Below are 15519 nucleotides of genomic sequence, written 5' to 3' on the forward strand. Positions count from 1 at the left end.
ATAGAGAATCCTAGCAAAGAAACAGCCATAAAAGTAAACTGTTTTCCAAGGGGTGCTAAGTAATGAATTAATATCCATTCCACAATAGTTTTAATATCCCCCAGCTTAATAAGACCAATGCAGGGACTGTATGCACTGGATCCAGAAACTAATTCAATTAGACGCAAGATTGGGAGGAGGGATTATCTATTAAATTGTAGGGTTTTTAATTTTCAGTTGTAAAAAGGCAAATTTAATCAGACATAAATAATCTTTTAACTCAGGTAAAACCTGAGGTGTGCTTAAATGCCCACCTAATAGCTCAGAGCTATGCTAGGCTTGGAGACATTGTCAAGTCTATGTGCGTGGTACAGCATAGAGCTGTTGTGAAGTACAGCCCCCAAAAAATGGGCCTTTAGGATATGAAACTCTGTGCATCTTTGGAGGCCTCAGACAAAGAAACAAAAACAGAGCATGAGCATTCCTCTTAGCTGTGAAGTATTCCTGGGCTCTACAAATGGAAGATCCCTGTACAAGACAAACAGCTCATTCCTTCTCCTATGGTTTCAGTGTAGCTTGAAAAACAAAGTCAGCTACTTTCTGTATCCTGCAATGTGTTTTCTTTTGCTTAATCTTATCAAGTATGCACATTGTAAAGCCTTCTCTGTGCATGCTGCCTGTTACAGTTTTCCCTCTGCCTTATAAATTCATGGTATTTTACATCTGTTCTTGTTCCAAGGAGTGCCATGATTGCTGACTACATGTTCTGGCTCTGTGGAGGAAGCGAGCACTGTGTAAGCAAGCTCATCAAACTGTATTGGCAGGTAAAAACTGATGCCCCAACCAGGGAGAGGAGCACATCTCATTTTCAGAACCAAAATGAAGGATGGGTGCTTAAAAGATGACTGAAAAGGGAGCTCTGGGCAAGTCAACCAGACAGCCACTGCCTGTGGTAATGTGTCTATAATGAAGGATATTTCTGAAACTAATTTGAAGGGCAAAATCCAGGGTTGTTAACTCTTGGCCTGTACTGGAGTTTTACAACTCAATATAAAATTTAGACATCCCAGGAACTATTTTTCCACATTTAAAATACATTATGCATTCATACGTTCTTTCTGAGTTACAGGCTTTAAAACCAAACATCTGAAGTGATATTAATTGCATAATCGAGGATAATGAAAAGATGAGGGGTGAATATGGGTAATGTATTAAAAACTGGGCAACAGCAAATCTTCTGTCACTTGTTCAACAGCGCCCCATTAGATGCCAAAGAGAAGCCATCATTTCTCAGACTTGTAAGGAAAACTTGCATCACTAGTTCAGTCTCCTGTATAAAATTCTCAATAACTTATGTGTTCCTGTTTCAATATTTGGAGCTCAATTTATCCACTATAAAAAATATTTACATTTTTAAAGTAGCCCTGTTGTACTTGAAACCCATCATCTATTAAAAAAAAAAAAGACGAGTTTCAAATAAACACCTTTAATCCCAAAAAGAATTCCCTAGTAATAATTAAATAACTATGAAAAACAAACAAACAAACAGTGAGCGGCTGGAGTCAAGGTAAGAGCATTCCGTTCACAACATCTGACAGTTCACCGCCTCCTGTAAACCAGCCCACTGGAGTCTACCACCTTCCTCTGGCCTTAGACAGCATCTGCACTCACATTAGTGACTTCCACACTCACACACACACACACATACACATAATTTAAAAAGAAAAAATATTCTTAAAAACTAACTGTAAAGAATTTTAGATATGAAAAACAAGCAGGCAATATGATGTATGCAATAGCAGACATTTGATTGGAGGATTTCTAAGATATCCTAAAAGAAACAGGAGAGGATTTGAATCTCAGGAAGTGATCAGCAAGTCTGATGTGAAGTAGGTTCCTAACAAAGGTTTGATTTGAGGTACCCATTCACAAAACAAATACGTATTGTGTGCATGCTGCACTTCCTACAGTGAATTAGGGGAAATGTACCCACTATAGGTACAAGCAAAGACAAATGATAAACCTGATATTTTTAAACAAGAGTTCTCTTTCTTTCGTTTTCAAAAAACATAAATATCTTCATTTTATTTATCTTAAAGTAAGAAAATAATCTTCACTTAGCAAAACATGTATGTTTGCAATGATAAAACTTAATATCAAAAATCCTTTATTTTGTTATTCTGTATTGATAAGTGATAAGAAAATATACTCTTCATTGTATTCTTTTCATTGGAAGTAACCTATGTAGTGAAAAGAGCCGCTGACTGCAGGCAAGGCCTGCTTCAGATGAGTTCTAGCCTCAACTAGCAATAGACCCCTGCTAAAATCAGTCTCTGGCTTCGGCCAAAGATGCTTCAGTAGAAAGTAAGGCATGACTGGCACCTGGTGCTTGAGAAGATTATCCCCAAAGCCCATTTCAGTACTAAAACTTCATCCAAAATCTTAGACTCATCCAAAAATGACATCAGAGTTTTTAAGAAAAATGAAGCCACTGTAAAGCCAGGGATGCCTGGCTATCCAACCCACACTGGCAACCTCACTCATCAGTTTCATAATGCTCCTTGACATCATAGTACAGAGATACACAGATTACATCTGCACATCTATTTGGTATCAGCCATTAAGGTTGAGCAGACAGAGCCCAGGAACGTGGTGTATGCATGTCCTCCAGCACTTGGGAGGCTGAGCAGGAAGACTCAAGAGTACCATGGGCTACGCAGTAAAAAATCGCATAGATGGGCACTGTTCTCCTCTCCTTTCTAAGGTAAGAAGTTGCTGTGCACCAGAACGGGAGTAAAACAATGACATACGAACATGCTATGACGAAACCCTCTACTACATAAGCTAATTCAAAAGTGAAAAAGCAGTCGCTGCGTTGCAGGTAGTCCCTAAAGTAGAATGCTTTGACTTAGGGACATTTTTAACTTCACACTTGTCTGGCTTTGGTGTTTGTTTTCTCTCACAGTGCAGCGTTCAACCACGTGGTCAATGTTTTATTAGGAAATAGCCTTGGTACTAGAAGATTTGCCTAAACGATGCCTAATGTAAGTGTTCTGAATATATTTAAGGTAGGCAAGGCCCACCTGCAGCGTTTGCTGTGCTAGAAGGCATTCGAGTTTAGATGGGTGAAGCTATTGGAACGTAAGGCCACCATAAGTCCAAGGTGTATCTGCTAATGCATAAAAGGCATAAAACCCCTACTCCTCTGGTCAGCTAGTCTCTTTGGAGGTCTTGACACAGAAATGGGGACTCTCAGAATGTGAAGATTTTAGTGCCAGTCCCCTCCACTCTGCATATATTGACCTACAAATACAAGTACAAAAGAGCTGATCTCTGCCATTGTTAACTCAGGAACATCTTTCAAGTGTATGAGAAACACTTTCCATATCATTACTCCATCAGGGGCAAAAATGGCGTAACAGTGTGTGCCATATGACAGCTCACACTGAGCAACATCCCTCAGAATAAAAGTGTTTGCACATTTTATCTATAGGGGCATCACCTCTGCAGAGGCAGAGGGTTGAAAATAAGTTATGATGGCTGCACTCGAACACACTTTCTCTGTAGCGAGAGAAGACACCGTGAAACTTCATCCCAAGATCCCCAGTCTTCGGCTACCAGCCTTCTTTGTGGAGGATGCTGTGAAATTTCATTGCAAGGCTAAGCTAATCAGCAAAATGGGAGTGCTTAGGTGGGCTGAAAGCTGGTTGTTTTGAATCAGATGCCTTATGGTATGCATGCATGTGCATGTGTGCGTTACAGAGATCAGAAGCTGCCTGATGTAAGTACTGAGAACTGAACTTTGGTCCCCTGGAAGAACAGCAAGGACTCTTTACCACCAAGCTATCTCTCCTAACCCTGAAATAATACAAAACCTTTGTCTAGTTAGAAGGTCTGTCGTACCTCCCAAGCACCCAGTCCTCAGCAGAGGTCAAATTGTCCAGGATCATATAAACAAGGAGGTCATGCTCTCCCACTGCCAGACAGTTATCCTGTGTTCACACTCAGCCATGTGTTCACAAGACGTTCATCAGTTTGTACAGCCTTGTCTTGTGCAATGAGATTGTGGACACCAACCCTCTCCGCAGTAACAGAAATTGTACTGTAAAACAGCCACAGGAGAAGTGCAGAGAAACACCACTAAGCAGGAACAAGCTGTCCAATCTTCGGCTCACTCCCCACTGGATTTTTGTTTTCTCAATTTTCTTCGTCAATCTGCGGCCTTCAGGCCTTCAAATTACAATCTCAGTACCTCCTGAGAATCAGATTCAGTTGACAACCCTGAATAATGCTCACAAACATACACACACAGAGACAATCCGGGGGTGGGGGGAGGAAGAGAGACAGAGACAGACAGAGGGTATTTATTTATCTCGTTGCATCAGAAATTGACCTAAACATAGTCACAAACACCAAAGCAACGTTGAGAAAGAATTATGACTTTTACTCTATTATAAGAAGGTTGTAATTTTTCTGGTATAAGAAGTTGAAATGTTTGACATAACATCAATTTCAATGTTTCATTTTAGTGGCAGCAAATAGTAAAACTTGAACTAACAAAATCAGCAATTGCAAATGGAGTCAGACCTCCTGTAGTTCACAGCATCTTGAGTGTGTAAACACCAATCAAGAAATACCAACATCTTCTATTTGAATTCATATTACATCACTTCTTCTCCTTGGGATACTGAGGTCTTTGTTAGGATGACATCATCAAGGTTATCTGTGCCAGCAATTTCTTCCAGTTTTAAGGCAAAGCACTTGACGTGTGTCTGTGGACTGTCCCCACTGAAAACCCTCAGGCCAGTCTCAGCTCCAGGGCTGCAACATTTCTAGTCATCTGACTCTAGGCATGCCATTTAAAGTTGCCGATTGAAAAAGAACAAGAGGTAAGTTCCCCAGCAAGACTGCTCATAGTTGACTTCAGCATCTTCATAATGAAGCATCGCCTCACTCTCAGGCTAAGATGTCAGTCATCACAAAGCTATGTTCTACAACAAACCCATTATCAAATTATGCTACATTTTCTTTATTCTGAAAAAAATTGCAAAAATAGTAACCAAGAAGAATCCTTTCTAAACTCCCTTTCTTCATAGAAACGTCCCTAGTAAGAAAGCACTTCATAATGGGCTTTTGCCTCTAGACAAAGAGCTCCTGAAATGCTCTATGGCTTGGCTGTGAGGAAGCCAAGGACTTTCACAGCAGGAGAGAGCCCTCTTTGGGGTTGTTGGAAAAGCTGGCGACACCAACACAGGCCTGTGGAGAGAGCCTGACATGTGGAGCCTCTTTCTGCAGTGGAACAGCAAATGCTGAAGGAGGCAGTGCCAACTTCACAGGTCCTCCATCTGTGCAGAGAACACTCAGACGTCCCATCCAATTCAAGTTGTACTTGGCATTGAAATGTTCCTCATCTCAAAACTATCAATGGCCTGCATAGCTTCCCAAGAAAGCTCACTAAAAAGTGTTTGGGGTTTGTTTGTTTATTTGTTTGTTTGTTTGTTTGTTTGGGTGTGTTTCTTCTACTCTCAAAGGCCAAAACTAAGAACTGGACTTTTCCTACTCACATACCCAAATAGTTTAGTGCACTATATTGACCCCTAAGGTATTCCCGTATACATCAGGGGGTGAGCCCACCTATCCACTCCTTCTCTTCCTACAGCACTCTATTTCTACGACCCCTTTCATCCTTGATATTGGGCCTAGAAGAGATAGATACCTGCTGCTTCTAGTACTGAAGACAAAAAATATCCCCAAGCATGTTCTTCTCATAGTTTGCTTCCATCAACTTTGCTATAGTCATTAAAATCTGAAATCTTTACAATTCAGTCATGCAGACACTTTTGAAGTTGGTGAAAACCTTTCTTATATACTCAGAAATTACCTTCATCGTTCACACTCATTTGCAATTAACTCTTTGTAAACACAACACTAAATGCTAGGGAAACAGAAGTAAACAAATAGGTATCACTCTGTCTTAAGACACCACACATTGCATTCCTCCTCATCAGCAGTATCTCTTTCTTCAGCTTCAGTCACCCACAGTCAACAGAGACCTGAAAATACCAAATGGAGACCAGGCATTGTCTCACACCTGCAATCCCAGTACTCTGTGGGCAGAGGCAGGTGGATCTTCATGACGTTTAGGCTAGCTTCATCTATATGGTGAGATCCAGTCCAACCAGGATCACCTAGTGAGACCTTCTTGAGAGAAAGGTAGAGAGATAAACATAGAGGAAGGAAGAGGAAGAAAAAGCAGAGGGGGAGGAGGAGGAAGAGGAGGAAGGGACGAAACGAATGCTAAATTGTATGCCATTCTGAGTAACTTGATGAAATATCCCACCTGTTAAATCCTCTAGTAGCCATTTCATCCACCAGACTGTTGATCATAGTATTCAGTACTTGGGTTAAGTTGGCACATATCCTTAGGAATTGGCCCAAAGTACAGAAGTAGTGATTCACACATGTCAAAGGGACTATGTGAAGTGCATCCTTCAAACGAAAAAGTGGAGGCACAGTACGATATTCTGAGAGAAATAGGGAAACATATCCACATGACTTTTATTCCAGTTGTTGTTGTTGTAACTCTTCTTTTGTTACTAGCCTCTGTTGCTAATCTCTCAGTGCATCTAAATTATAAACTGAATCTTAAGATAGATCTTTGTCTGAGGGAACTACCTGATTTTTGTAGGATTAGGTACAATCCACAGTTTCAAGCATCTATTGGGAGTTTTGGAATAACTCCATCATGAGTTAGAAGAGAAACAACCATATTCTACCATAAGATATTTACAAGAAAGAATTATAGAACTGCAAAGTAATTAAAACACATATTCTATCTTTATTCTCTCTTTCTTCCATGGTGCCATCAAAGCACATTGCAAAATGCCGCTCAATTAGTTGTTTAATAAATCAGTCGAATCAAAAATTAGTGTGAGATGAAGCCAAAACCAGTAACATCTAACATGAGAATATTTTACCATCATTGTTTTGTAATTAAGGAACTCAATGATTATGCAAGGAAGTGCTAATTGCCCTGATTATTGTGATATACAATCATTGTGTATTATATATATGGATTGAATGATTACATTGTGCCATATATGTGTGTGTGTGCAATTATGTGCTGATTATAAATTACATGCATGAGTATATGTATATATATATGAAAGAAGTAGTCTCACAGACCGTATACTATACAGTTACCAGTGGTTATCTGTAAAGTGAGACCAGCTCTCTGAATTGGTTTACGTAGTCTTTAACATGAAAAACAGAAAGATGAGTCAGGAACTCATTTCAAGTGTTCCTGTATATATGCATATATGTTTTAAGCTCAAAGCTGTAGACAACTCCGGCTTTCGTTGTGTTTGAAACTTGTCAAACTATATGGAAAAGGCTGCTGACTTTTCCAAGGTTCTTTGAAGTGCTTGGTTTTCATGCTCTACAAATGTCCAAGGTATTGGCTATTCCTTACTTCTCTTCAAGATGGTCACAAAAAAGCTGAAATCTCATAAAAGTCTCTGTAGTGACCACCAAGTCTCGTAGAATAATGGAATGAGTTTGGAGTTCAAACCAATAATAAAGCCTAACTTTCTACTCTTTGTTTCTTTTTTCTTGATATTGCAAAGTCATCCCAATATTACTCACTTACTTGGTGAAAACTTACATCTCTACCTCAGAACAAAAATAAAATCTTCAACATGAAATTACAGGTAAAGCAAGGTCAAGGAACCAGAAACATCTATCATTATATTGAATAAAACACCTACATTTTCTAGAGAAGAAAAAAAATGTGTTCCCTAGGGATGTGCCTCCATGTGAAAGTTTCCCACAGAAAGGTACAAAATAGAAATTCCATGTGAGTATTTCACTTAATGGCCAATATCCATTATATGTTTATTTACTTGGCCTTGTCAGACAGAGAGTTTGTAAAATGGATGCCTAGTGTCTAAAAGCAGCCTAGTTACTGATGATTATTCAAATTATACATAATTTGAAAAGTGCCAAAGCCACTTACCCAGAGATATTTCTCCATCAAATGTCATGCATTGTGTTTAAACTCCCACTACTTGGCATCAACTCTCCAGTCGGCCTAGGGTCAAATGCAAAATAAATTTGATGTGGGAGAGCTTAACTCAGCAACGGGTGACCTCTGGATACAGTGGTGAAAATGGGTTTATCTCGTCTCTTTGGAAAAGTGAAAGTACATCAATGGAAGGAACAAGAATAGGAGAAAAAGCAAGCCTGCTGAAGAAAGTGACAGAGTGCCCTGAGGTTGAGTGCTATGAAGGGAGCGAAGGACCCTGGGAAGGCAGTGGTCCCGGTGCTGACTGCTGCTCACTCCCTGCAGGAAAGCGAACAGACGCCCTGCAGCAGGAGGGATGGCGCAGGACTGAGGACCAAGAGGTGCAGACCAAGAGCTGCAGCCTTGGATCTACTGCTGAAACTCATTTCTGTACGGATCAGCTAATGCTGTGATAATATTACATGACCACCACTATAAAACTCCCAGTAATCAGGTTGGCTCAGATTCAGATGACGTAGGCTAGTCTTTGTTAGGTTCAGCTCCAAGCTTGAGAGAAGTCCAAGTGTGTTCCACACATCTCTCTACCTCCTTTGACTGATAGCTTCCTGCTGTGTGTTCTGAAAAAATGTGTCATTCCAAGAGAAAACCAGAGTACATACAGTCACTTTAATCCTCTACTCCAAGTGTGCTCATAGCAAGAGAACCAAGGGAAGCCACATGATCACGGCCAAGTGCTAAGGAAGTTCTGCCCACTGCGCTAAACAATATTGCTGCAATTACATTATGAGTACAGTAATGCCCCAAGCGGGGAGAATGAGGAAGCCAACAAGTGTACAGGTATTGTTCTACTAGCTCAGGCTTCTCTATGATAAAGTAGTTTTCCCTCAGTGGGTGTCAAACACCGCCCTCTAGTGGCCAGCTGAGTTAGACTCAACTGGTTAAGTGGCGATCCTGCTTCACTCCTGTTGCTGTGACCACACTTCCCTAACAAAAAGCAGCTTGGGGGAAAAAGGCATTTTCTCCAGCTTACAATTCCAGATTCCCGTGCATCGTATGGATAAGTCAAGGCAAGAACCTTAAACAGCTCCACATCAGGCCCATAGTCACAAGAAAGAGAAAATGCATGCATTTGTACTAGCTTGCTGCTTACTTATACTCAACTCCACACTCTGATACAGTTCAGTTCCCACCCAGGGAATGGTGCCCATATTGGGTGGGGTCTTCCCACACTGGTAAACTAAGACAATCCCCCCCACAGGCCAGCTCTCAACGCATACAATCCCTCACTGGGGCTCTTTTCCCAGATGGTTCTGTGGTGGGTGAGGTTAACAACTAGATCTAATCATCAAAAGTGGGGGTCCTCTAACAGTCGTGCCTCCACCAAGCGAGTCCCGTACATTGCTCCTGGATTAAAGGTCTGTAAGCGCATTTCGAATTTGCTAAGTTCGTGGCCAACTTAGCCTACCATGCAGTTTACCTGGAGCTGCATGAGGGGAGGGTGCTGGGAGAGGCTGCCTCTGTCTGTCCAGGGTCTGTGCTCCCGTGAGTTAAGCCCCCATGCTTCCAACTGTTAACTAGGAGTAACTGCTGTCCCCGCCCCACTTCAGTGACCTTGCTAGACCACAATGGACACTGAAGTGCTGTGAAGTCACTTGTCTGCCAAGAGATTTGTCTGTTAAGATAGGAGATATCGAGACTCCCAAAATGTCCTGTTTTTGGTTGGTTTTTTGTTTTGTTTTGTTTTGTTTTTTCAATTAGAAGGCAAGCTAAAGAGGAGGTGTCCAAATTGAGATGCAAGGCAAATGAGAACTGCTTTTCCTGGCTCTTGGGAGAAAAGAAGATAAATATGGAAATGAATTTCTCATCTAATTATTCATTCCTGTTTATATATTCTTTAATGATATGTTTCCATGGTTACCAGCGTTGTTAAATGCTGCCTGTGTTTCATTTTGCTTTGATGCTATTTGAGGCAGTATGCCAGTAGGAGAGGCTCCCTCTTAACTGAAAGGTGTAATGAGGCATATGTTTGATCCAAGGTTGAGTGTTCCCATGAAGGAGGTAGTGACCGTGACATTGCTGGCTGTGTGATTTCGTGTAGTTCTTCAGTGGTGTTCTGTGAGTGTCTTAGGCCTTAGGCTGAGGAGAAGAAAGGGAAAGGCAGAGAGTGGAGGAGAGAAAGAAGAGCAAAATCTGAACCATACACATATGGAAACTCACATTAATATGTCAGGAAGATGTTATGCATTTGATGTGTCCACACTTCCAAGTAAGGGGGGTTGTTTCTCCCTCTCCCTTCTCCATATATCACCCCACTTCTTCAATCACATGCCTGCATGCTTGGTGCAGAAACCTCTTCTCAACAGAGTGCAGTAGTGACTTAACCTCAGTGTGGGATTCAGCCTCAGTGCCATCTCTCCAGAAGCTGCTAGCCTTTGATGGCCTAAGTCTCTGCAGAATAAATAGCTCTTTTGTCAGCCTCCAGGATCTCCCAAGAACCTGCAGGCAGGAATCCCTGCCAGTGCCTCAGAATGTGCTCTGCAGGGGGCAGCACACTGCCCCCTGTGTTGGCATAGATCTTAGGTTGCACATGGATCTTTCAGATTGCTTAGAGAACAGTGTCGGGAAAACTAGTCCTCAGACCCTCCCAAGCAACACTGTGTCTGATTTCCTTCAGAAATGTGCAGGATGTTAATGGCCCTGGCTGGGTTTTGCAGCAGTATGCCAATGACCCAGGAAGCTCACAGTCAGCTGTTCTCTGTCTCTGTCTGTCTCTGTCTCTCTGTCTGTCTCTGTGTGTCTCTGTTCTCTGTCTCTGTCTGTCTCTGTCTCTCTGTCTGTCTCTGTGTGTCTCTGTCCTCTGTGTCTCTCACTCTGTGTGTATGTGTCTCTGTATGTATCTCTCTGTCTCTCTGTTTCTCTATCTATCTATCTATCTATCTCTATCTCTCTCTGTCACTTTCTCTCTCTCTGTCTCCCCCTGCTCTCTTTCTTCGAGAAAGGCTTTGAGGGTTTTTTAATGGCTTTTAAAGGAAGAGTAACCTCTAAATTTCCTTTTATTTTCTCTCATTTGAGGGTGCTATGGGTTCTAGAGATGAGGCCAGTTTGAAACTCCTCCTGCTTGGGCAAACTTGACCCTGACTATTTGGTGCCCCAGTCCCTGCAGCTCCCCTCCTAGGTTAGTGAACACAAGGACTCTGCTCTCCAGTTGAAATCTGCAAAGGCCTTTTCCTTTGTTTCTGTTTGCATCTGAAAAAAATAAAAAACTATCATGAGCAAAACCAAATTTAGAGGTTTTTATGGGTATCTTTTATATTTCCCACAGGCTTTTATGGGTTATTGATTTACAAGCTTGCAGAGAAATTGAGGTCACTTTTTTTTAGCAGCTGGTGATGTACAATACTATCCCATGAAATCGTTGAATTTTTTAAGCTGTGCTCACCGAGGTGTAGAATAATCTGTAGAATTCAAGCTTTTAATGTTTATTTCCAGCCGTCCTCTGACTACACACCAATCACAAAACACTTCTCTTTTCTTCAACTCATTGTCTTTTTCTTCACTAACTTTTTGAAGACAGTCTGTTCTACCTGTACCTGGGTTGAATAATTTTCTTTTTCATAACAATTTCCCTTCTCCTAAATAATGAGACCTTGACATTTCAAATGTCAACCCTTAGCATATGACATATTTGATTTTTCTCAGGATCATAAATTAACTATGAAGCTAACCTATTTCTTTTTACAAGAAAGCTTAAGTGTTCTTATATGTAGTGCAGCCTAAAGTAGAGTCAACAACCTTCGAGGAACAATAACTTCCAGAGCATCCAGAGATATGGAAAGCATCCCAGTCAGAAAGCATATCTTCCATTCCTATTTCTCAGCCCTCAGAAACCCACCCCACTGTGTCTAACAAGGCCACTTGAACCTCATTTGTGAGATCATGAAGGAAGCACTTTTATGTATTAGTATCACTTGCAGCTGCAGTTTGCTGTTGTAATAGAGCACATGGAAATATACCCATATTTAATATGTATTGATTTATATTATATTATATTGTATGTGTATATATATATATATATATATATATATATATATTCACACATATCAATTTTGCAAAGCCATTGAGCTTATCATAGACATAATTATTCCCCCTCTGAGACATCTTGATGTTAGGTGACATGATCAATAGTCATGTATAGGAAGCCAGCGGCCCCATAAAATCAGATTCCTGAAATCTGATGGCATAGCCTGGAAGAGATTAATTGCAGGCAAATAAGAGAAATGAGAAAATATAGAAAATGTCTGCTTGCCAGACAAAGTTGAAACTTGAGGGAGGACAGAAATTACAGAGGTGCAGAACAGTGAAGACAAACTTTGAGTGACGTCAGTGGGTGCAGCCATCTCTTCAGATGGGTTCCAGACATGCTGTCACCCCTCTTCTCTGTGCACAACAGACATGCACCTCTGCAAGGAGCCATTCATCTCAAAGATGAATGCTTCCCTTGGATGAAGACCATGTGGACTTTTGTCTTTCATCTGTGATACACTTGTCCTCCAGAGCCACAGACGAGGAATCTTCCCATATCTGAAAGTCTATCTTGGTTAGCTGGACAAGGCTGTAGATCCATTTATGAATCTCTAGAGTATAATGGATCAGAGTTTGAGGCCCTGACATAGATATAACTGATTTCAGTCCAAGCTCTCTCTCTTGAAATAGCCGTGTGAACATCACACCGTGCTAGAGAATAACATGATGTAGGATAAACTGGTTTTCCTCATCTATAAAATGGGAGCAGGTCTAGTTTCTAGTGTTATTTTAGCAAACATTTAACCAAATGCACAGAGAACACCCATCTAAATAGTAAGTGATGTGTGGGTGTGTCCATGAACTGACAGAAGCTTATGCAAACACAGCTTGTTGCCATTTGATGATAGTCAATAGTCTTCAGTTCACCGTCTGTCAGTGTCTTCAGTAGACACTTCCTCAAGGCCAACCCCGGCCTTTCCACTCAGTCTTGTCACCTACTAGTAGCCTAACATAGAAAACAAACACTTTGTAGAAAGGGCATTACAAATTTACAAAAAGGATAGCCAGGTCCTTGTCCCAACACTGACATGAATGACATTCATAAAATAACAAGCTGTCTTCCAATCTGAAACCACTAGTCAAGAAATACAATGAAAAACAGCACACACTCGCCAGTTATGGTGGTACACACTATAATCCTAGGACTCAGATAGTCAAGATAGGATTATTACAAGTTCAAGGGCACTTGGGATATATAGACTCAAAACATATTAATTTCATTTAATTAGACAACACATAGTTAGGCATAGTAATACTCACCTTCACTTAAGTCATGAAGGTGAAATACACAAGAAGAGTCCCAACCTGTCTTGACACTTACCACCAAACTCAGAGGCTAAGACCCATTAGTACCACCCAGTTGTCTTTAAAAAATAATTGCAGGTAATATAGCTATTTCTTCCTTTAATACCTCCCAGTGAATCATTTCCAGTCATCAAGAACAAAAGCGCTATTGCATCCTAAAGAGTCTGGAGGCCGCTGAAACCCACACGTGTAACTCTTGAGTTTCGATCATCTGGTGTTCCCCCAAAGTGCAAGTGGGAAATTATTCACAGTTCTTCAGAAGATGAACATAATTTAAATTCTATTTATAAATTATATGTACTTTGTCACTGAATAAGCTAAGCATATTAATATGGAAGCTACCCTACTAAGAAGCCTTTCATATAATTTTTGTAAACTTTTTCCTTGAGATGGGCATGCTAGTTGACAGTATATCCTAATCAAATGAGATGCCGGTGGGCAAGACTCTCTTACTGTGACCAGGAGATGAGAAAACTGTGATGTGAAGATTGTCATGAAGATGGTTTTGGTGTGGTCATGGTTTGATAGAGCTCACTTGTTCAGCTGCTAGTGTTGGAGCCTAATACTAGTTTTCATGACAGTGAGAACAGGATTCTGCTGGAGCCAGGCAGTGGTGGTGCATGTCTTTAATCCCAGCACTCAGGAGGCAGAAGCAAGTGGATCTGTGAGTTTGAGAACAGCCTGGTCTACAGAGTGAGTTCCAGGACAATGAAAGCTATACATAGAAACCCCATCTCAAAATATGAAAGAAAAAAAAAAAAAAGAGATTCTGCTGGAGTAAAAAAAAGGGGGAAGAAATTGATGCTTGATTTTCCAGGAATTTACAATCTAATTTTTAAAAATGAAAGCCTTCAGTATAGGAGAAACCATTGGCTGAGGAGACTCAAGCCCTGGCTACCATTCTAATTCTGTGACCTCAGATTACTGACCAGAATGTAAACACTTGTTACTTAACTATAAGTTGGTATGAAATTGTACTATTGGTTGTAGTATTAAGGCAACTCCACATATTAAAAGGGAGGTTTATTTTGGGGGGTAACTTACAAGTGAAGGGATAGGCTACAGGGTCCAGGAAAGGTGTAGCACAGTCCAACAGTGTTCTCTGGAGAACTCTGCAAGGTTTACCTCCAGCGTCCAGGTTCTAGGAACCAAGAGAGCAGACTCATCCAGATCTCGGGTCTTAAGGGCTCCTGTCTCGGCCCCGCCTTGTAGGTGTGACAGTTACCAAAGCCTCAATGGGGGTAGTACTTCCAGGTCAAAGCTGGAACAGCTACCCACTACATTGTACCATAGATCTTTTCCTTCTCCTCAGTTCCTTGTTGAAAGTACATGCAAATAATTCCTGCTACAAAATACAAATGATTAAAAATTAGCACAGGGAAAGCTTTAGCTATAAAGTACTGAAGTGATTCAATTAATAGAAGCGTCAAATACAATCAAAACCCAAACCTAAGCCAGGCATAATGGCTCACTTTTATAATCCCAGCATTTAGGAGGCTGAAGCAGGAGAATTACCAGAGTTTGAAGCTGGCCTAGACTGAATAATGAGACCCACTGGCTGTAGTGACATACACCTTTAATCCCAGAACTCAGCAGACACAGGCAGGAAGATTGCTGTGAGTTCGAGGCCAGCCTGGTCTACATAGTGAATTCCAGTAGTCAAGAGTACAGAGAGAGCCGGGCGGTGATGGCGCACGCCTTTAGTCCCAGCACTCAGGAGGCAGAGGCAGGTAGATCTCTGTGAGTTCGAGAACAGCCTGGGCAACCAAGTGAGTTCCAGGAAAGGTGCAAAGCTACACAGAGAAACCCTGTCTCGAAAAACAAAAGTAAAAACAAAAAACAAAAAACAACAACAAAAAAAAGAGTACAAAGAGATACCCTGTCTCAAAACAACAGCAAAAAAACAGTGAGACCCTAAGAGAGAGGAGAGAGACCTTAACCAGAATGAATGGGAAACAAGAGTGTATTATATTCACACAAACACACTTATGCATTGTGCATAATTTGTTAAAAATCTATAGCATCTGCATACAGTGCAAAACTAAAGGAAATGAAATTTCTTTAGAATTTAAAATGCTACTTATTTATTATAACTGTTTTTAGACAGCAAGAATTGCAAAGTAGAGAAT

General features: G+C 40.9%; 1 protein-coding gene across 1 annotated transcript in view; it reads left to right on the forward strand.

The window, feature by feature from the left end:
* Spata16 (spermatogenesis associated 16) overlaps positions 1-15519 on the forward strand; it is a 250773-nt gene that overhangs the window by 146664 nt on the left and 88590 nt on the right. The window contains exon 4 of the mRNA XM_036189517.1: positions 719-803. Within this exon, the coding sequence (XP_036045410.1) occupies positions 719-803 (85 nt within the window). The remainder of the gene's footprint in view (positions 1-718; positions 804-15519) is intronic.

This window comes from Onychomys torridus, chromosome 6 (genome assembly GCF_903995425.1).
Source record: "Onychomys torridus chromosome 6, mOncTor1.1, whole genome shotgun sequence".
NCBI classification, from domain to species: domain Eukaryota; kingdom Metazoa; phylum Chordata; class Mammalia; order Rodentia; family Cricetidae; genus Onychomys; species Onychomys torridus.